The following is a 20862-nucleotide window of genomic DNA, read 5'->3' as shown; positions in this document are numbered from 1 at the left end:
TTTTTGCAAAAAAATAACAAAAACAACAATTCACATACTGTGCTAAGTCATACAGCAGTTCTGGCTTTTGCATAGTATAATGTGTGACACAAAGTTATTACTATACTGCTTTCTCCACTTTAGTACTCTGTAGCTACAATGAAATTTTATCTCTGAACAACAGAGGTAAATTGTAGGACTTGGTTTCTTTCTCTCTCTGAAGTTAATTTTTATTCACTGTCTGAACTTTCCTGCAAACTACCTAAATCTTTTACCTATTCCTCAGCACAAGTTTCCTGCTATTCTACAGTTAAATTCAATAATCAAACAAATGCATGGATTAAAAAAACAGTATGAAAATTGACGTAGATAAATTTAATTATATTGATGTTAGCCCTTCAAGGTCAGATCAAGAAACAGACACCACAAGTATTCCAGGATTGCTACTTTATTGTATAAATCAAATATTGAAAGCCTGTCCAAAACCTTCGCAGCTTCCTTTTCAAGACAGTAGATCAATGTGTGGCTGTTCTGAAAGAGTAGACTCTTTCTACGCTTCAGGTCTGATAAACCGTTACTTTTCCACTTCCTTCTCAAGGCCCGAACTAAATTCCTCCACAGCAGTATTTTTCAAACTTGGCAATCTTAAGATGTGTGGACTTCAACTCCCAGAATTACCCAGCCAGCTATTCTGGGAGTTGAAGTCCACACATCTTAAAATTGTCAAGTTTGAAAAACACTGATCTACCGTAAAAGATGCAGAAATGCCTGGTCAGCTAGTCAGTGTTAAATGAATGTTGAAGATGCCATTTAAGCACATGAATTTGTGCTCAATAAATAAATAAATTTCTCAACTACCACTTAAGTGTAAAAAGTGGCAGAAAGTCAAGAAAGCTGTGGTGAAATTTGTAAGGTTGAAGCATGACTCATATGGCAGAAGAATGGGGAAGCAAATTATCAGTTCAGTAAGGATTTTAACAGTACATTTCATTTGTCTGACATATTGCTTTTGGTAGCACAACATACTATAGCTGCTTGCATTTTACACTTATTAGCCTATAAATTCATGCTGGCGTGAAAGTTTAGTACTGGTCATTTCACTTCCAGAGAGGACCAAATGGGGGAAAGTCCTGTAATATCTATTTATGAAATAAGAATAAATACTTTTCAACAGGTAGCATTAGACAGAATCAAGTTAACAATTTTAAAGAGTAGAGATAAAATAAAAGGAGGAACTTTTATGAATCTCTAGAACTAGACTGGGGGTGGAAAATGTCTAGAAAAAGAAAATTCTAAGTGTTTAAGCTAAAGCTGCATGTTCAAAAAAGATATATATGCAAGTTCCAGTGGCCAAGTGGTAGAAGATCATGGCTATTACTGTTTTCTGTGATTCAGCTACACATGATCTTCAGCGTACAGAAAATTATGGCTTCAAGAAGCCACCTTATAGGCCTATTTCAAGTCAGCAGTATGTATAATTATACAGTCATAGCATTAAAAATGGCCCTTTCATTCTGGTTACAGGGTTGGTTAGTAGTTCACTGCTAGAAATTAGAGTGTTATCTTGTTAAATGTAACTGCCTTCACTACAAGTCAAAAGTATCTATATTTTCTATTGATCTTATCCCTGAAATTATACTGAACCTCATTTTAGCATCTGTGATTGGCAAAGATGCCCAATGTATTTGTACTTCAAGAAGATCCAAGGTCAATAGTAGTATGGAAGATATTTCAAATTCAAACCATCCCACTGTGAATATGAAATGGACTGTTTTGCAAAGCTTGGTAATGTCTCAAGTGGGAAATGCAATATATTCTCTATGTTACCAAAAGTCCTTCAATTTTAATCAGCAATTATGAATTAGGACTAGACTTTCCAGAAAGTGAAAATGAATGTGTTTCTCATTGAACCTGGCAAAATTAATATAAACTTAAAACAGAGAAATGTTTAATTGTGAAAAGCAAATAGAATATTTCCTTGCCCTTCCTAGGCTCCAATGAAATAAATTGTGTTCATAGGAAGATTATTCATTTTTATTTATTATTTTAAGGGTTATGGTACTGCAAAGTCTGAGAACCCTGCAGTAAGCCATGATATCATGTGGTTTGTTTATCATGATGTGCCACCCCAGTTTAAAACTGAAGTTAACCATGAGTTCAACGTATTTGTATATTTATTTTATTTATTTAACTAAATTTCAAATTTGTCACCACCCATCTCACTCCAGAGCGACTCCAGACATACAATGTCTTTGTATTTATGGAGAAATTGACAAATATGTTTTAGGCTATGTACTTTCACTAGGTTTTTATTTTTCATATTCAAGTTTCAGCTAGCAGATAGTCATTTTGTGCCTAGCAGAATTGGGATATACCAACTTAGAAGGTATGTGCAATTGAAGCTAGTATATTTAAGTGCTCATCTATGAGTGATGAATTTTATAGGTACAGAAAGTGTATTCTACAGTTCTTAAGGTATGACTAGGTCCCAAAACATTATATATTATATTATCCTTGTTATCCAATTAATATTTAGTGTACTGGCATATCAACTCTATCAAACCAGTACAGTGTCATTATGGTCTCTTAGTAGTCTGACAGAGTTCAATATTTTCCCATAAACTCAGCTTTTAAATATATTTTTAAACCATTTAACACTTTTCCATTTCAATTAGGGTTATACAATAAAGGAAAATATAGTTTTCTCAGTGATTGTAAACAATTCAAGCTAGTGCAGTCTGCTTTGTCTTCCTAGGCATATAACTGTAAATGGGACACTAACCTCCTGCAACACAGATCTACCACATTTGTTGGTTTCTTTTAGATGTTTCCCTTGCCAGTTAGGCACTTTCATAGTCCACTGTCAATATGTTCAATCAAGATGGCCTTCATTCCTTTACATGTTAGCAGCATACAGGTCATCAATTAGACTCCTGAAGTGTTTGACAACATCTGCTCTTTTTGCCTTCAGTGTTGGAGTTAAGAGTCCATTTTCAACTGTAAATGGCTCTGGATGAAGGTAGATGTCTTTCACCTGGTAGAGAAAATATGTTGTCATAATCAAAAATGTTTGACGCACCTACAGTAACTACTATGAAGGCAGTTACCATTTTACTTACAGAAGTTAAATCATAGAATAATAGTGTAACAGAGGAGGGAATTTACAGCATCCTTATTTCATTTTCATATTTATGGAGTAATATCTTCCACTGAATTTATACTCAAAAGATGAGGGCCCAAGGGCTAACACTATTTGGAATAATATGGGAATGAAACATTACCTTCCAAAAAATCCTCCCAAACATAGATAGTTGCTATTAATGTATTAACTGTGTGCCAGATTTGTCCAAGGCCAAGAATGGAGATTCAAACTGTATTTCAGAATATCAGGAATGTACCATTATTAATTCTAAAGTCTTTTAGAAACCAATTGTAAGAGATAAGGTAAGTCTGGCTTCACTAGAACCCCTAGGAACCAGGATACATGGTGAAGGGCTACGATCAGCAAACATATCCTGGTGTTGTTATAGTCTGTTCCAAATTAGGTATTATAGCACTTATCTGTTCATGTGTTCAAGCATTTTTTCAACACAAATGAGTATACAAATCTTCATCTTGTACATCAAATCACAGGAGGGGGAAGTAGGAGGGGAATTTAGGGGGGACACAACATTTAGGGCAGTTCACCATAGAGCTGAAATTTAATATAGAGAGAGCAATAGGTTCCCCACTGAATCTTCTTTGCTTTCATTACAAAAACAGTCATCATTGTGGAGTCCTTGGGGTTCTCAGCTTGGTTGTTTTCTTGCAAACATTACCCAGCTAGGTAACATCTTCAATGCTAGCAGTTCAACCCTGAGCTACACATATTTGCTTCTATTGGTACAATCATCTTCAGCAATTTCCTGGATAATTACTTACTTGTTCAAAGGTCTTAAGGCCAGCTTGTTTCCCCAATGTGATCATGTCCATCAATATAGCTTTTTTCACTACCTAGAAGCAAAAGTGGAGTTTAATTGTTAACAGTTTATCATTCTGAAATTTTAAAAAATACTACTAACCTAAATGTAGATACAACTATTTAATGAAACTGTAAGTCAAATATAGACTGAAAATAATGACAATATTCTAAACAAAAAATCAAGTAATAAACCTGATTAGTCTTTCTATATAGTATAACAACAAACAAAAGAATTCAGACTTTGTACTAGAAGTGTTTGTAGAATAAGTACTAAGAAATGATAGACACTAAAATTACTTGTATAAATTAATTCTTTCTAGTTAGCATGTTCATGGCAATTTTTTCCTTTCCTTTCTTAATTCATTAAGATGAATTCAGCTTATACCAACCTCTCATATTACTTTACAGAGATTTGCTTTTCTCGATTAAGATACATAATTTTAATTCTTTTAAAGATATCAAGAACAACTATCAAGTCATGCACACATACACACACAAAATATACTTGCAGACTAAATGCAAGGCCTTTCCCAGTTTCTAGATTAATACCCAACAAGCTATCGATTTTGTGCTGAACAACTCCATGGAAGTTTATGCTTCTCAAAATGCAAATTTTAATATAAAATATATAAAAACAATGCAAAGAGAAACCTATATGTAAACAGTGCATAAACTCTCAGTTCATTCCATAATGCCAGTTTGAAATGCTAAATTCTGGTTTAAGGACACTGTTCTATTGGGTATCCATTTTTTTCCCATTTGTGGAGCTATCTTGCTTAAATTTAATCTGGCAAGAAGACAGTTTTGATGACATAAATACAAAATCAGTAAGTGGTTCTTGCTCAGATGATTTGGTAAGTAATGATATTTCAGGACATGCATATTCACCCACTGTGTATACTAACACATGCATTTTATACATGATGCTAAGCCATGAATTGTTTCAACCATAGTTTCCCTATTGAAAGCACTGAACTATATTTTCCAAACTACAGTGGCTGGCTTTGTAATGTGTTCAGCCAAAATCAAACAAACCATATTGTAGCTCAGTGTGATGCGTGAACCCAGATGACTGACTGACTCACACACACACACACACAAACACACACATTCATTAATCCCTATAATATTTTACTACAAAATTTAGCTTTAAAGAGATTTTATTTAGATTTTCTTTAGTTCATTTATTTAGTTTATTTAGTTAGAAAAAATTAGTTTTCTCCTACAAGTTAAGGAATGTTTAATTCTTCAGAAAGTAAAAAGTGTGTCCACCTACTGAATTTTTGCAGAGTTCTTCATATGAATCTTTTACTCCCAGGTTTTCTGCAAATGCTGAAAGAGTTTCGGCATCAGGAACCACTATACCCACCAAGAAAGACTGTTTAGGGAAGCAAATAACATATTCAGATTTCAGGCACCTTGGGAAAAAAAAGTATTTCTCTTCAAGAAATTCTCTGAAACATATAAAATCCCTTCTTTCTTTGGGAAAGATATCCTATAGCTTATTTCATGTTTGGGGGGGAAATTGTTTGAGCATGTCATTTATGTGATAGTCACAATTAAAACTGCAAAGGTATCTTGCAATGAGGCAACAGCCTTGTGAGTCAAGGTAAAAATCTCAAAGGAACACATTGTTACCTGAAGGCTATCTCCATGTACAAAGACTTGTGCTACAGGGGAACTTCTGATATAGATGTTTTCAATCTTTTCAGGTGCGATATATTCTCCTTGAGCTAATTTGAAGATATTCTTTTTTCTGTCAATTATCTTCAATACATTATCCTACAGAAGAATGTAATAATATGGGCAGTTTGGTAATTCATACAACAGAAAAATGAAATCAGTTACATATGTTCTTACACTGTAATGCTTCTGAGGAGCTTGTGTAACAATGATACATCATTGCTTAAGACCTGAAATTCAGGCTTTGTAAGATGCAAGATTTTAGAAGGTAATTGCAATATCTATCTAGTCACTTACCAACTTTTAAGGTTTCCAAAAGCATTTCCATTCAATAATGGAAACTGATGTCAGATCTAAGCTGTTTCGTTTGCCACAGACACCCCAGAGATTGATATTTTGGGCACTGATTTGTTGCATATTCTAAAAGGCCTCTTAGTTATTGCTTAATAGTTGTGCTAGGCACCACTTAGCATGCAAAGGAAGCAATAATATCCAAGGTCAATCCTGTGTTTGCAACATATATAGGTGCAGAGAACATCAACTTGCAGCTACTGCTTTACCACACAAGTGGTGAGCCAGGCTCCCAAACACCAAGTTAAGATGTCATTTCTCTTTGCTGGAATCAGTAATATAATGGGCCCTGATGAACTACAATTTACTTTAGGGTGGGCACAATTGCCATTGTGTCCCAATTTAGTATCTGAAATGTTCATATGGATTTCTGGTTGCCATGCAAGTCTATAACTTAACCATTATAAATAGGGCTTTTAAGGATTTTTTTTTTTTTTACCCCTACTGACACTGATTACTAAGCCCTTATTTCAACAGACAAAAAAATGAAGAAAAAAGTACACTGGCCAAAAATCGAATGAACTAGAGTAGATGTTCCTGAAATGTATTCTGCCTTTATATCTCTTCAGGTCTTTAAAAAAACATAACTATATGCAAGGATTTTTCCAATCAAGAGACATTATTCAACTATTATATCTTTTTTTCTAAGTTTTTTAGTTTAGTTGGTTGGGGTATGTATGTATGTATGTATGTATGTATGGGTGGGTGGGAAAGAAAGATGGAAGCAACAGAAAACAGAGATTATAATTGAGAGACAATTTATGAAGCATTCCAGAGAAGTATACCATTACCAATTGCACAAAAGTCAAATTCCACATTTCATTGCATTAAATGTTGCTCCTACTTGAAGGCATCCATATTACTGTAGACAAGGAGGCAATATGGAGGCTAAGCATACCATTGGTATTATATCACTTTATCTTAAATATTCCAAGTATAATAGTAATCCTCTTTGCAAAGGAATAGTTTTTAAGCACCTGAAAACAGTTTAAGGTATATTTTCCATAACCTATTTGCCACAGTTAGTTACAGTATAGCGCCGAGACCAAAAAATCAGCAACTAACAGCTTACCGGCATCCATTTCCCAATATCTCCAGTATGCAGCCATCCATTGTTATCAATTGCTTCTGCTGTCTTCTCAGGGTCCTTTAGATAACCCTTGAATATATTTGGCCCTTTAATACAAATCTATAAAATACATACAATGTTACTGTTCAATTGCCTTTGATTTAAAAAGATAAATTCACATAATGCTGTATCAGAAAGAAGATACTTACTTCCCCTTCATTGTTTGATGCAAAATAGTTCATTTCTGGCACATCTTCAAGTTTTATGATGTTGCAGGGTAGAGGGGGTCCAACATGACCTGAAGAACACAACCCAAAATACAGCATGTAATGTATGTGAGCAGTGTTTTGTTTGCAAAATTTATTAGAATAGAATTTAAAGAATTAAATACTGTAGTTCCCAATGGTAAATCCTACATCTGTGTGAACTAAAAGTGTACTTTAATATTATCTTCTGACCCTCATTTGAAAATCAGTGTAACTCATATATTTCCAAAGTAATCTCCTCAATTCTAAATTAAAGGCCAAGTGATCATCTTCCACACATGAAAATTTAAGTAACCTACCTGCTTTCCAATCTCCTGGCATTGTGACTGTGCAGCCAGCTGTGCATTCTGTCTGACCATATGCCTCTACAACCTGATTAGGAAGACAAAAGCTTGATTTTATACAGTTCTTGATATTCAACTGCAATTTTGTAGTTTTAGCATAAATCATTACAAGATAGGTCTTATACAAGCCATTAAATCTCTGGTAGAAACCAATCTACAACCTAATCCTATACTGTCAAAATAAAGGGTCCCATTGTTAGCAAAATTTGAGAGTTTCTGACTCTCCCCAGTTAGGATTCAGTCTGGCAGAAGTTCAAACACGAGAACACCAGCTCAGATTTTAAAGTTTTATTGAAAGCAGGCCAATAGAGTCAGCTGGGGTCTCCCCTTAAGGCAGAGAAGAACCCTGATCACACCCAAAGAAGAAGGTTTTATACACATTTCTTACACAGAGATACAGCAATTAACAAATTGATTGGCTAAAATTGGCATTGTGGGGATTTGGGATCCTCCTTATTATTGGGGGAAACTTATCTTCCCAATGACCTATTGGTTGCTAGTCAAAGTTTGGGGCACCCCCTTTGGTCTTCTGATATTTATTGTTTCATGGAATGCAGAGGTATTACCAGAGCAGCTAAAGGGTGTTCTGAAGGCTAGCAGTTTGGGGTCACTTCCTCCCATATGTTTATGGCCTCGACACTTAAAGAGACAGGATGTCTGCCCAATGTCTTTCAACAATAACAGAAATGAGAGAAATGTGTGAAGGTTCATGAACATCAGTTTCCTTGTCATCCCTTTGGCTTCCAAATGTAAGGAAATAAAGATGAGAGAAAATGAGAGCCCTTTTTCATAAGGTTTCACCATCTTCTGACTGTGTTAACAACCATTAATAGTGATATCTTCCTTTATCTTTGATGAGATTTTTTTTTTAATTTATTTTAAGATTGTTCACTGCCTAGAGTCACTTGCTGAGATAGGTGGCCATACAAATTGAATAAACAAACAAACAAGTAAAACAGTACTTCCACAGAGTTAAAACATTGATGTTCAAAAAGCTTTATATGAATCAGTATTGAAGTACTTCATATTAATTGATAAACAAATGAGACATTTAGAAGACATTCAGTATTACAGTGATACTGAAGATAGAAACAGACCAAAAAAAAATAACAAGGAAAGTCTTCCTAAAGTTCTCCAAACTCAGCATAAGGTTCCAACCACAAATTGGTATACTAAAGGAAACTAATGGATGTATATACTGAAATTCTATACAGTACTGATGTCAACAGTACTGTTGATGCCAAGATACCTTAGAAGATATTCCCTACTCATAAGAACCTCCAGTACTAAAAGATTAAGTTAAATCATCACTCCAGCCATTTGCAAGTGAGAAGGCTATAGGAATTGATGGGCTGTCTACAGAAATATGGGTACCAACAGAGGAAGAATCAGTAAAAGCTCTAACCGAAGTATCCCAGCAAATCTGGAGAATGACACAGTGACCAACAGATTGGAAAAAGCCTAAAAGATTAAAAGATTTGGCAATACCTACAATGGAGGTATTGTTGGTGAAGATGATGGAACTTCTGAGATGGCCAAACTGACTTCTTTGATTAGAGAAAAGACAATACAGTGGTACCTCGGTTCACGAACGCTTCTGTTCACGGACAATTTGGTTCACGAACAGCTCCGGTCGCAAAATTTTGCCTCCATTTGCGAACTCCGTATTGGGTGATGAACAGGATCCGCGGCCATTTTCCCTGCTGACACATGGTTGTGGCTTCCTGTAGGCGAGATTGCGGTAGCAAACAGACGTCCTGGGAAGCTTTTTGGTGTGCTTGTTAGCATGGCTCCAAAAAAGGTGCAGAGCGAGCTTGGTCAGAATAAGGTTTTGAAGAAAATAACCATTGAATTGAAGAAGGAAATTGTAGAAAAGCACGATCGTGGTATTCGTGTGACTGATCTGGGCTCAGAGTACAAAATGGCGAAGTCGACAATCTCGACTATTTTGAAGAATAAAGATGCCATCAAAGGAGCTGATGTGGCAAAAGGGGTAACGATGTTAACCAAGCAGAGGACACAAGTGCTGGAAGAGGTGGAAAAACTTTTGTTAGTGTGGCTGAATAAGAAATAGCTGGCAGGTGATAGCGTTAGTGAAGCTATGATCTGTGAAAAAGCCAGGAAATTGCACAGTGATTTACTGCGGAAAAAACCCTTTACAAGTGCAGCAAGTGAAGAATTTAAAGCCAGCAGAGGCTGGTTTGAAAAATTCCGCAAGAGAAGTGGCATCCACAGTGTGACAAGACATGGTGAGGCTTCCAGTTCTGACAAGGGTGCTGCAGAAGCCTACAAGAAAGAATTTGAGGAATTCATGAAGGCGGAAGGATACGTCGCTCAGCAAATGTTCAACTGCGATGAAACAGGGCTCTTCTGGAAGAAGATGCCAAAGATAACCTATATCACGCAGGAGGAAAAGGCACTGCCAGGGCACAAGCCCATGAAGGACAGATTGACCCTTTTGCTGTGTGCGAACGCAAGGGGCGAGCTGAAGATTAAGCCACTACTGGTGTACCATTCCCAGACCCCTCGTGCATTCAAGAAACACAATGTGAACAAGGCTAGACTGCCTGTCATGTGGAGGGCCAATGCGAGAGCTTGGGTCACAAGGCAATTGTTCATGGAATGGCTGCACGAGGTGTTCGCACCCACTGTTAAAAAATACCTGTCTGACAACCAACTGCCTGAAAGGTGTCTTCTTCTGATGGACAATGCCCTGGCACACCCTCCAGCCTTGGTGGATGATATGGACGCCAAATATGACTTTATAAAGGTCAAGTTCCTCCCCCCCAACACGACACCTCTTCTGCAGCCCATAGACCAGCAAGTGATCTGCAATTTTAAGAAGCTGTACACAAAGGCACTCTTCACCAGGTGTTTCAATGTCACTGAAGAAACATCCTTGACTCTGAAAGAATTCTGGAAGAAACATTTCAATATCCTCCACTGCATCAGCCTCATTGACAAAGCCTGGGAAGATGTCACCTATCGGATCTTAAACTCAGCCTGGAGGAAACTGTGGCCAGAATGTGTCACTGAACATGACTTTGAAGGGTCTGATGCAGAGGTAGTGGAAGAGATTGTGTCCATGTGCAAGAGTATGGGCCTGGTTGTCGATGGTGCAGACATAGAGGAGCTTGTTGAGGACCATAAGGAGGAGCTGACCATGGAAGAACTTGCTGAACTCCAGAGTGAGCAGCAGAAAGCGCTTGGTGAGGAGCATTCCACTGAGGAAGAGGAAGACAGGGAGGAGGTTAGCAGTGACGTGATTAAATCCATTATGGAAAAATGGAATGAGTGCCAGGATTTCTTTGAGAAGCACCACCCCAACATAACTGTAACGAACAGAGTGCTGAATCTGATGAATGATAACGTGGTCTCTCATTTCCGGAGGGTTATGCAGCGCAGGAAAAAACAACTGACTTTAGACAGATTTTTCCCCAGAACTGAGCGTGCAGCTAAGAGACAAAGAAGAGAGGAAACCCCTGAAGGAGATCTCCCCGATGTCCTTTTGGAGGGGGACTCTCCCTCCAACAATAACTGCCTCCCCACCCACCTTCCTCTCCTCCATGCCAGAAGTCGCCTCGAGCAAGATCAGCGTCCTCTCTCTTCATACTGTGCTGTACTGTACTTTGTTTCATGTTTTTGTGGTTTAAAAATAAAATACATATGGTTCAGAACAGATTAACTGTATTTACATTGAACCTTATGGGAAAATTTGACTCAGGTCGCGACCAAAAATCGGTTGGCGACCAAATTTGGAGGGGTCAGAACGGATTAACCATATTTACATTGAACCTTATGGGAAAATTTGATTCGGGTCACGACCAATTCGGGTCGTGACCAGAGTTGCGGAACGAATTAAGTTCGTGAACCGAGGTACCACTGTATCTACATTTATTGCTGACTGGAAACCCCTTATGGACTTTTTGCAGAAAACAAAAAAAACCCCGAACTTATGATTTAGGGTTTTAATGATTAGACAGGATAGATTATAGAAAGTAGACAGTCATGACGTAACTTTAGAGAAGGAGGTAAATTTATAATTGTACTTATAACTGCTATAAAGAAGATCGGAAGCCACTTCTTTGTATCTTTTTTATTTCTTTTCTGTTTCTTTTTCTTTCACTTTTAGCTTTCTTTGATTGTTTTCTTTTTTCTTCATTAGAAAAATGAAGAAATATATTAGTTTATATTACTTTTTCCCTGTGTTTTTAATACTTTTAATGAAATTAGATACAAAAGAAGAAGAAAAAGTCAGTCTACATATCAATACTAAGGAAAGAAGACTTAAGAGTTGTGCAAGCTTTCACACAATATCCTTAATTTCACAAATTAAAGCTCAGGATCATCCAATGCAGAATAGAACCCTGCGTGAAAAGGAATATGCCAGGTGTTCAAGGTATTTTTAGAAAAGGCTAAGGAAAAAGATGCATTATTGTTGATGTATGCTGTATAATTGATAAAGCATACATCAGCAGTAAAGAATACTAAAAATAAGTTGATGTATGCTTCCTTAATTATAGAAAAGCTTTCAATTTATCAGCCATGTCAAGTTGTGGAATGTCCTGAGGAAAATTGGAATCCTAGAACATCTCATTGTCCTCATGTGAAACCTTTAGACTGGACAGAAAGTCATAGTCCAGAAGGAATATAGCAAAACAGACTGGCTTCATACTGGCAAAGGAATGAGTCAAGGCTGCATACACTTCTTATGTATTCAACCTATATGTGAAATATTGAAGAAAGCTGGATTGAAAGAAGATGAGGATGATTTTAAAACTTTAAAAAACTTAAAAAAAAAAGAAACATAAATAACCTGCTCTATCCTGATGTCACTGCTCTGATAGCTGAAAATGCAAATGTTTTTGAAACTCTCGTAATGAAAGTTAGAGAACACAGTGAAAACAGGAGACCATGATTAAGCATAAAGAAGCCAAGCTAATGACAACAGCTAAAGCAACCAGCCTTAGAACTGACAATAAAGATTTTGAAGTGGTGGATAGCTTCTACCTTTAGGATCAACTACCAGCAGTAAAGGAACCAGCAGGAAATACACTGGTAATGTATTTCAACAGAACAGAAATTGGTAGGATGGTAATGAAGGCCTTGGAAAAGATTTTCAGATGCTGTGCCATGTCTGTCTAAAGAGATTAGAAAAAGGCAGGGCTTTTTTTTTTTCTTCCCTGTGACACTCTATGGATGTGAAAGTTGGACATTAAAAAAGCAAGATAGAAACAATATTTATGCTTTTGAACTTTGGTGTTGAAGAATACCATGGATAAGCAGGAAAACTAACAAATGGATCAGATCATGGAACAAATTACTCCAGAGTTCTCACTTAAGACACAAATGATCAGGCTCAAACTATCATATTTTAGACAAATTATGCAAAGATCCAGCTCCCTTGAGGAGGCCATAATGCTGGGGAAAGTAAAAGAAAAGACAAAAAGATGACGACCACCAGCAAGGGACTTGCTTATTACAGCAATGAATGGACCACTGACAGACCTAAAAGGACAAGTGGAGAATAGATCATCCTGGAGGAAGTCGATCTATATGATTGCTAAGGCTAACCAGCACCTTTTCAAACAAGATATCTCCTTTTCTTGATGAGCTATACAAAGCAATTTTAAATGCCCTAAAGAATTTGCCACCAAGTAACTCATTTGTTGTTGAATTCAGTAGTTGAAGACAGAATTTACTCTTATGCAAGATTTTACTAAAAGAACTTCCTACTTAGATATTAAACATTCAGAATGATATTGTCCATCATTAATAAGGAATGTCTTCAAGAAGACAATGCTAATTAAGCAATATATTATTTTATGTTTATTGAGCCCTTTGGAGAATGGTTAGAAAAGATTGGTTGTCAACCTCATTGTGCTGGAAATGCAGTATAGTAGAGTAGGCTGACTCATATGATTCAAGCATGTTCTCTGCTTATCCTGTTTTGGCTTCTTATTCTTAAGTTTGTTAATATAGCTTTGAGAATGGAAATAAACTTTAAAGATGTTTGATTGAAGTATATGTAAATGTTTGATTGAAGTATATGTAAAAAAACAAAGTGTAGTGAATTTTGTAGAGCTTTGGATTTTACATGCATATAGTTCAACAAAAAAAATATTACAATTAAAAGATGTTATTTCAAATTAAACATGTTGGACTGAAGATACAAGTTCATTATCTGTCTATGAATCGGCTATTTACTGATATATCAGAAAGTGAACCAATATAAGCTTGTGTGGATATTAATGAGCTGTTTAAAAACTGAATCATATTCTTCCTAATGTGTTGTATTATCCTATTTTTTAAAAAATGCTTATGTTCTTTTGTATTTGGCTTCTCTATTTTCTATCCTTGAGCAATAAAATTATTAAAAAGAAAATGGAAAAAAGAGTATCTCCAAGAAGCAAGTACTTTGTCATTCATCTCTTAATATGGAGCAAACAAATGGCCTTACAGGTGGTCTGTGCTTACTGACTGCCTTGTTTAGCGACTGTTTGAAGTTACAATGGGGTAAAAAAAAAAAAAGCTTTGCAACCAATTCTCACATCAATGACTGTCGCAGCATTCTGTGGTCACATGATTGCTATTTGGCTGCTTCACAACCACCCTGCATTTACAACTGTTGCAGTGTCCCACAGTCACGTGATGGCCATTTGCGTGCTTCCCAACCAGCTTGCAACAAGCAGAGTTAATGGAGAATGGAGAAATAAAATCAAAAGTTGCGGTCACATGAGGTTTCGCTTAATGACCAAATGGGAAGTGACATCATTAGTCCATCAGGGTCATGTAATTTTCTGCATAGTGATCACAGCACTTAATGACGGAGCTGCCCATCCCAATTGTGGTTGCTGAGTGAGGACTACCTGTCTTCCTATATTTACAACTCCGATAAAGAATCTGCACAGACCACCCTCCTTCTCTTTTGTCCAAGATTTTTACAACTGGATGTGCCATTAATCAAGTCTTGTTGTTGTTTAGTCGTTAAGTCATGTCCGACTCTTCGTGACCCCATGAACCATATTGCTCCAGGCCTTCCTGTCCTTCACTGCCTCCCTGAGTTTGCTCAGTTTCATGCTCATTGCTTCAGTGATGCTATCTAACCATCTCATCCTCTGCCGTCCTCTTCTCCTTTTGCCTTCAATCTTTCCCAGCATCAGGGTCTTCTCCAAAGAGATCTCTCTTCGCATTAGGTGACCAAAGTATCTGAGCTTGAGCTTCATTATCGATCCTTCCAATGAGCAATCAGGGTTGATTTCCTTTAAGATTGACTGGTTTGACCTCCTAGCAGTCCAGGGGACTCTCAAGAGTCTTCCCCAGCACCACAGTTCAAAGGCATCAATTCTTCGGCGCTCAGCCCTCTTTATGGTCCAGCTCTCACAGCCATACATTACTACTGGAAAAACCATAGCTTTGACTATGCGGATCTTTGTCAGCAAGGTGACGTCTCTGCTTTTTAATATGCTATCTAGGCTTGCCATGGCCTTCCTCCCAAGGAGCAAGCGTCTTTTAATTTCATGGCTGCAGTCTCCGTCTGCGGTGATCTTGGAGCCCAAATAAATGAAGTCTGTTACTGCTTCCATTTCTACCCCTTCTATTTGCCAGGAATTGATGGGGCCAGATGCCATGATCTTAGTTTTTTTAATGTTGAGTTTCAAGCCAGCTTTCACACTCTCCTCTTTCACCCTCATCAAGAGGCTCTTTAGTTCTTCTTCACTTTCTGCCATTAGGGTGGTATCGTCCACATATCTGAGGTTGTTGATGATTCTCCCTGCAATCTTAATTCCGGCTTGTGATTCTTCCAGCCTTGCATTTCTCATGATGTACTCTGCATATAGGTTAAATAAGCAGGGTGACAGTATACAGCCTTGTCGTACACCTTTCCCTATTTTGAACCAATCGGTTGTTCCATGACCGGTTCTAACTGTTGCTTCTTGGCCAATCAAGTCTAGGACCTGCTATATGTTATAGAGGAAGATCCTAGCAATATTGTTTTGAGGACATTCACCAAATGCAAAATAAGCATTCATAAAGAATGGTATGCATTGCTTGAAACAACAACTTTAACATGCCATTCCAAAAAATTATGCCTGCAAGTAGCTCTTATCTGTGTCTCTCCCACATAATTCAATAGACTATGGGGAAGAGAATTTAAAGGAAGAAGCAGTAACCAGGTAAGAAAATGGTCTTATGGCACAAAGCATCTCAGTCTTCATCAAACTACAGCCTTTCATCACCAGGTACAATTTATATCATACCATTTCTGGGATATGCGAAAGAGGAAAACCAACTGGCTTGTGCCTACTGCCCGCATATTTTTAGAGAGAAAAGCCAAGCAATTGGTGGCTTTCATTTGCCCACAATATTAGCTTGTAAATAATTGTACTACTGATCCCACTGTTTGTCAGAACTTTGGTTCATAGTCCTGCTGTCAAAAAATGATAGCGTAGTGATTCAGTTGCTCAACCAAACTCAAAGTCAATCCCACACATTTGTTATAAATTCAGATCATATTTTCATAGTGCCAGTTCTGTGACGGTTCCATTAAAACAGAAGCATATAAGTTTGAAGGGTCCTGGTCACAACCACCATTTTGGGGGTGCAGCCATTGCCATACGGTCAAGTGCAGCTCGTAGCCCAGTGAGAAGCTGTAGACCTCAGCATTAACAGAACTGGGAAACCAACACAGCCCCTTCAGAATTCAGCACTTACATGACAACCAAAGACTGCTCTGAGGAACATTAGGACAGATGGAGATATCGGAGCAGCAGCAGTTACTACTAGTTTCAGCTTCCCACCTGTGGTTTTCTGTCAAGCAATGAAGAAGACACTTGTCAAGCACCATCAAAAGAAATAATAGCATAAATTCTATACAGCATGAATTGCATTTATTAACCTTGACAAAATATAAAGAGGAACACATACCTGAACTTTGTTGAACACTAGCTTGTCCCACATGCTAGTGTTTCGGACAATGCCCTGTTTCAGTTCAGCCATCTTTCTACCAACAGCAACATTTAGCAACACTTCCTTAAATCTCGTTTGGGCACCACTTTGAATCTGCAATAGATCAGATCACCTAATGAGAAAGCGATTATGGGCAGCCTACTTGACTTTCACAAAAATCAACTTGTTCTTACTTTATGGTATACGTTGATACTAGTGCTTCCCTACAACCACCAATTATTTTTCTAATCTTGAATGTAATGTTGATACAGCTGACAGACTAATCCAGATAATTGGATTTGAGGAATTTTTTAATGTGAATTTGTCATTCATTCATTCATTCATTCATTCATTCATTCATTCATTCATTTTGCTATATCAAGCTATTAGTTAAAAGTGATTTAGAGAAAAGCCTAAATCTGACTACAGTACATCCAATGTTACTTGAATGGTGGAAAGTTCTCACAATATCCTAAGGTGTAATGTACTTTGTTAGGTTTACTGTGTTTATGAACCCAATCACTGTAATTTGCAAATATGTTTTACATATTATTTAAGCCAAACTAGCTGTGATTTATTCAATAAATTACAAGTAAAATATAGTTCAACTTGTGGTATGAACTCAGCCATACTTAAGCAATGAGACTTCTCACTCTTCCTTTCCCACACCATTTCTCAAAGAACCCCTTAATCCTCTGGAGCAGATTTATAGGGGTAAGAAAAGAAAAACTTTTTTTCTGGTGGCTGATTTTCTGTCAATAGATGGATATCAAGGCATATACAGGTAGTCCTCACTTAATGACTGTTTGATTAATGATGGTTCAAAGTTACAACAACCTTGGGAAAAGTGCTTTACAACCTGTACTCACACTTATAACTGTCACAAACCATTGCACCACCCCTTGCGGTCATGTGATTGTACTTTACAATCTTTTTTACAATGGTTGTTAAATGAATCACCACAGTCATTAAGCAAATCATGTGGTAGTTCAGCAAATTCCAGCAAAAAAGTCCATTGGAGAAGCTGGATTTGTTTAATGACCATGTGATTTGCTTAACAATGTGATTCCCTTAACTGTCATACAAATGGTTGTAAAATCGGGTCCAGTCACATGGTGACTTGCTTAACGACCACCCTGCTTAGTGACCAATTTTACGGTCCCTATTGTGGTAGTTAAGTGAGGACTACCTGTAACCCATATTTGTTAGGAATTGTAACTATTTAAGGGGAGCCTGTTTTGCACTGTTTTACCTTGTCATAGATCCTATTGAGCAGCCTGGGTACTACTGGAAATACTGTTGGCTTCAGTGCTTTCATGTCATCTGTAAGAAGTTTAATATCACCTTGGAAGAATCCCACTCTTGCTCCAGAGCTGTACATTATAGACTAGAAGGCAATGAGAGAATTGAGTTCAACATTCTGCAAGCCTAGGCATTCCCGTTTGGCAAGAGTTAGCTGATATCCAGAAATCAAATTGGAGAGATCATGATTAGAGAGAAAAGGAGGAAACGGATTACATTTACAACAAAGGCTATTACTAGAAAAACACTTCCAGATCATACAGATTAACGATGTGGCTCTAACAGTTCAAGAAATATTTGTGCTAACAAGAGATCCTTCCTTATTACAAATGTGAAAGAGTAGAAGCCAAGAGAAAAACCAAAAGTAAGAAACAAGCAATTACTGCCTTTAGAAACTTGATGGGAGTTTCTACTTTCACCTTCCCTGTGCAGACAAGGTTAAAGCAAACAAACCTTTATTGGCACTGTTTTTTTCCCCTACCAAAAATATGGGGAAATGATTTCCACACATTTGGAGCTGGATGGGAAGAACTAGTGTTCCCCTTCTTGTAACCAGGGGACCCGATCCAAATCAGGCCTCCATGTATTTACTATTAAGGGCAAATCATAAACTGAAATGACACGTAAGCTAGCCCTCCCATAAGCTTTTAAAAATTAAGAAAAAGCATCATATACAAGGGTGTCTGCAGGGAACAGTCCAAAGAGTCAATATGACAGCCACGACAATGCAATTGAAGTTCTGCAGCTTGTGTGTGTCACATATGCAACGCACATAAAAAATGGGCAGAGCTTTGATCGCAGTGTTACGGCCACCATCTTGACCTTTTGGACCATCCCTTGCAAACCCTTCTGATAATATGTACACACTTGATTCGTGGAAAAACACAACTTAGAAAACACATCTTAGAAAGGCATTTACCTGCACTATTCTCTCAAACATATGAGCTAGAGGAAGGTACGATATGGATATATCGGATGTCTCACAAGCAGCAGTATTCTGGAAAGAAAAAGAAGCATCAACAGCTTGGATCACAGTGATGCTATTTCAGATGTTCTAAAATGACAACAAAGGTTGCCTTCTCAAATTCATGACCCTGGGTGGCTACCAACAGTTAAAAACATGTTACACTTACTTCCATGATCATCAGGAAAGCAGCAGCATTTGCAACAACATTTGCATGGGTTAGCAATGCTCCTTTGGGGTTACCTAAAAAGATATTTGGAACAAATATGTTCTTGGGTCTCAGGAACTAGGCATATGAGTGCAAAATCCAGGCTAGATTAAAAGCATATCAACTGAGCTTTCTGAAATGTGTTAAAATTGCCAAATTTTACTCTGAAGCACCAGGCTATTAATCTGAAATGGGCCTCTGCATGATTAACTATTATTAGCATTGATTATATAATTAGGTACCCCTTCAGGGATCACTGCCTTGTCGTGGCAAAGGGGCTTGCGTAACTCAGTGAAGCCATGAGCTATACCGTGCAGGGCCACCCAAGACGGACAGGTCATGACAGAGAGTTCTGACAAAATGTGGTCCACTGGAGAAGGCAATGGCAACCCACTCCAGTATCCTTGCCAAGAAAACCCCATGGACAATGTTAAAAGGCTAAAAGATATGATGCTGGAAGATGAGCCCCTCAGGTCGGAAGGTGTCCAATATGCTACTGGGGAAGAGCTGAGGGAAATTCCAAGTAGCTCCAGAAAGAGTGAAGCGGCTGGGCCAAAGCCGAAAGGACGTTCAGCTGTGGATGTATCTGGAAGCGAAAAGAAGGTCCGATACTGTAAAGAACAATATTGTATAGGTACCTGGAATGTAAGTTCTATGAACCAAGGCAAGCTGGATGTGGTCAAACATGAGATGACAAGATTGAACATCGACATCTTGGGAATCAGCGAACTGAAATGGACGGGAATGGGTGAATTTAATTCGGGTGACCATTATATCTACTACTGTGGGCAAGAAACCCTTAGAAGAAATGGAGTTGCACTCATAGTCAATAAGAGAGTGGGAAAGGCAGTAATGGGGTACAACCTCAAAAACGACAGAATGATCTCAGTGCGTATCCAAGGCACTGAGATATCACAGTCATCCAAGTCTATGCCCCAACCACTGATGCTGAAGAAGCTGAAGTTGACCGCTTCTATGAAGACCTACAACACCTTCTAGAACTAGCACCAAAAAAAGATGTCCTTTTCATCATAGGGGATTGGAATGCTAAAGTAGGAAGTCAAGGAGTAATCGGAATAACAGGCAAGTTTGGCCTTGGAGTACAAAATGAAGCAGGGCAAAGGCTAATAGAGTTCTGTCAAGAGAACAAGCTAGTCATAGCAAACACTCTTTTCCAACAACACAAGAGACGACTCTACACATGGACATCACCAGATGGTCAATACCGAAACCAGATTGATTATATACTTTGCAGCCAAAGATGGAGAAGCTCTATACAGACAGCAAAAACAAGACCAGGAGCTGACTGTGGCTCAGATCATGAGCTTCTTACTGCAAAATTTAGGCTTAAATTGAAGAATGTAGGGAAAACCACTAGACCACTCAGGTATGACTTAGATCATATTCCTTGTGAGTACACAGTGAAGGTGATGAGTAGATTTAGAGGATTAGATTTGGTAGACAGAGTGCCTGAAGAACTATGGACGGAGGTCCGTAACCTTGTACAGGAGGCAGCAACTAAAACCATCCCAAAGAAAAAGAAATGCAAGAAAGCAAAATGGCTGTCTGATGAGGCTTTACAAATAGCTGTGGAAAGAAGGAATGCAAAAAGCAAGGGTGAAAGGGAAAGATATAAGCAACTGAATGCAGATTTCCAGAGAATAGCAAGGAGAGATAAGAAGGCCTTCTTAAATGAACAATGCAAAGAAATTGAGAAAAACAATAGAATGGGGAAGACTAGAGATCTCTACAAGAAAATTGGAGATATGAAAGGAACGTTTAGTGC

General features: G+C 37.8%; 1 protein-coding gene across 2 annotated transcripts in view; it reads right to left on the bottom strand.

Annotated features, from left to right (window-relative positions):
* Positions 1-2272: 2272 nt before the first annotated feature.
* Positions 2273-20862, bottom strand: part of ACSL5 (acyl-CoA synthetase long chain family member 5) — a 36593-nt gene continuing 18003 nt past the window's right edge. For both annotated transcript variants that reach the window (XM_088132259.1, XM_088132260.1), the window contains exons 10-21: positions 19038-19111; positions 18824-18901; positions 17855-17989; positions 16582-16716; positions 16369-16464; positions 7609-7681; positions 7253-7341; positions 7047-7163; positions 5579-5722; positions 5217-5318; positions 3901-3972; positions 2273-3013 (exon numbers count right to left, since the gene is read on the bottom strand). In XM_088132259.1, coding sequence (XP_087988385.1) covers positions 2876-3013; positions 3901-3972; positions 5217-5318; positions 5579-5722; positions 7047-7163; positions 7253-7341; positions 7609-7681; positions 16369-16464; positions 16582-16716; positions 17855-17989; positions 18824-18901; positions 19038-19111 — 1253 coding nt within the window. In that variant the 3' untranslated portion in view covers positions 2273-2875. The remainder of the gene's footprint in view (positions 3014-3900; positions 3973-5216; positions 5319-5578; positions 5723-7046; positions 7164-7252; positions 7342-7608; positions 7682-16368; positions 16465-16581; positions 16717-17854; positions 17990-18823; positions 18902-19037; positions 19112-20862) is intronic.

Source organism: Python bivittatus, unplaced genomic scaffold, assembly GCF_059951505.1.
Source record: "Python bivittatus isolate LINGU-HERP-01145 unplaced genomic scaffold, Pbiv_v1 ctg000980_np1212, whole genome shotgun sequence".
NCBI classification, from domain to species: Eukaryota; Metazoa; Chordata; class Lepidosauria; order Squamata; family Pythonidae; genus Python; species Python bivittatus.
The sequence above is the reverse complement of the archived record's forward strand: the minus strand, read 5'-3'. Positions and strand labels throughout refer to the sequence as shown.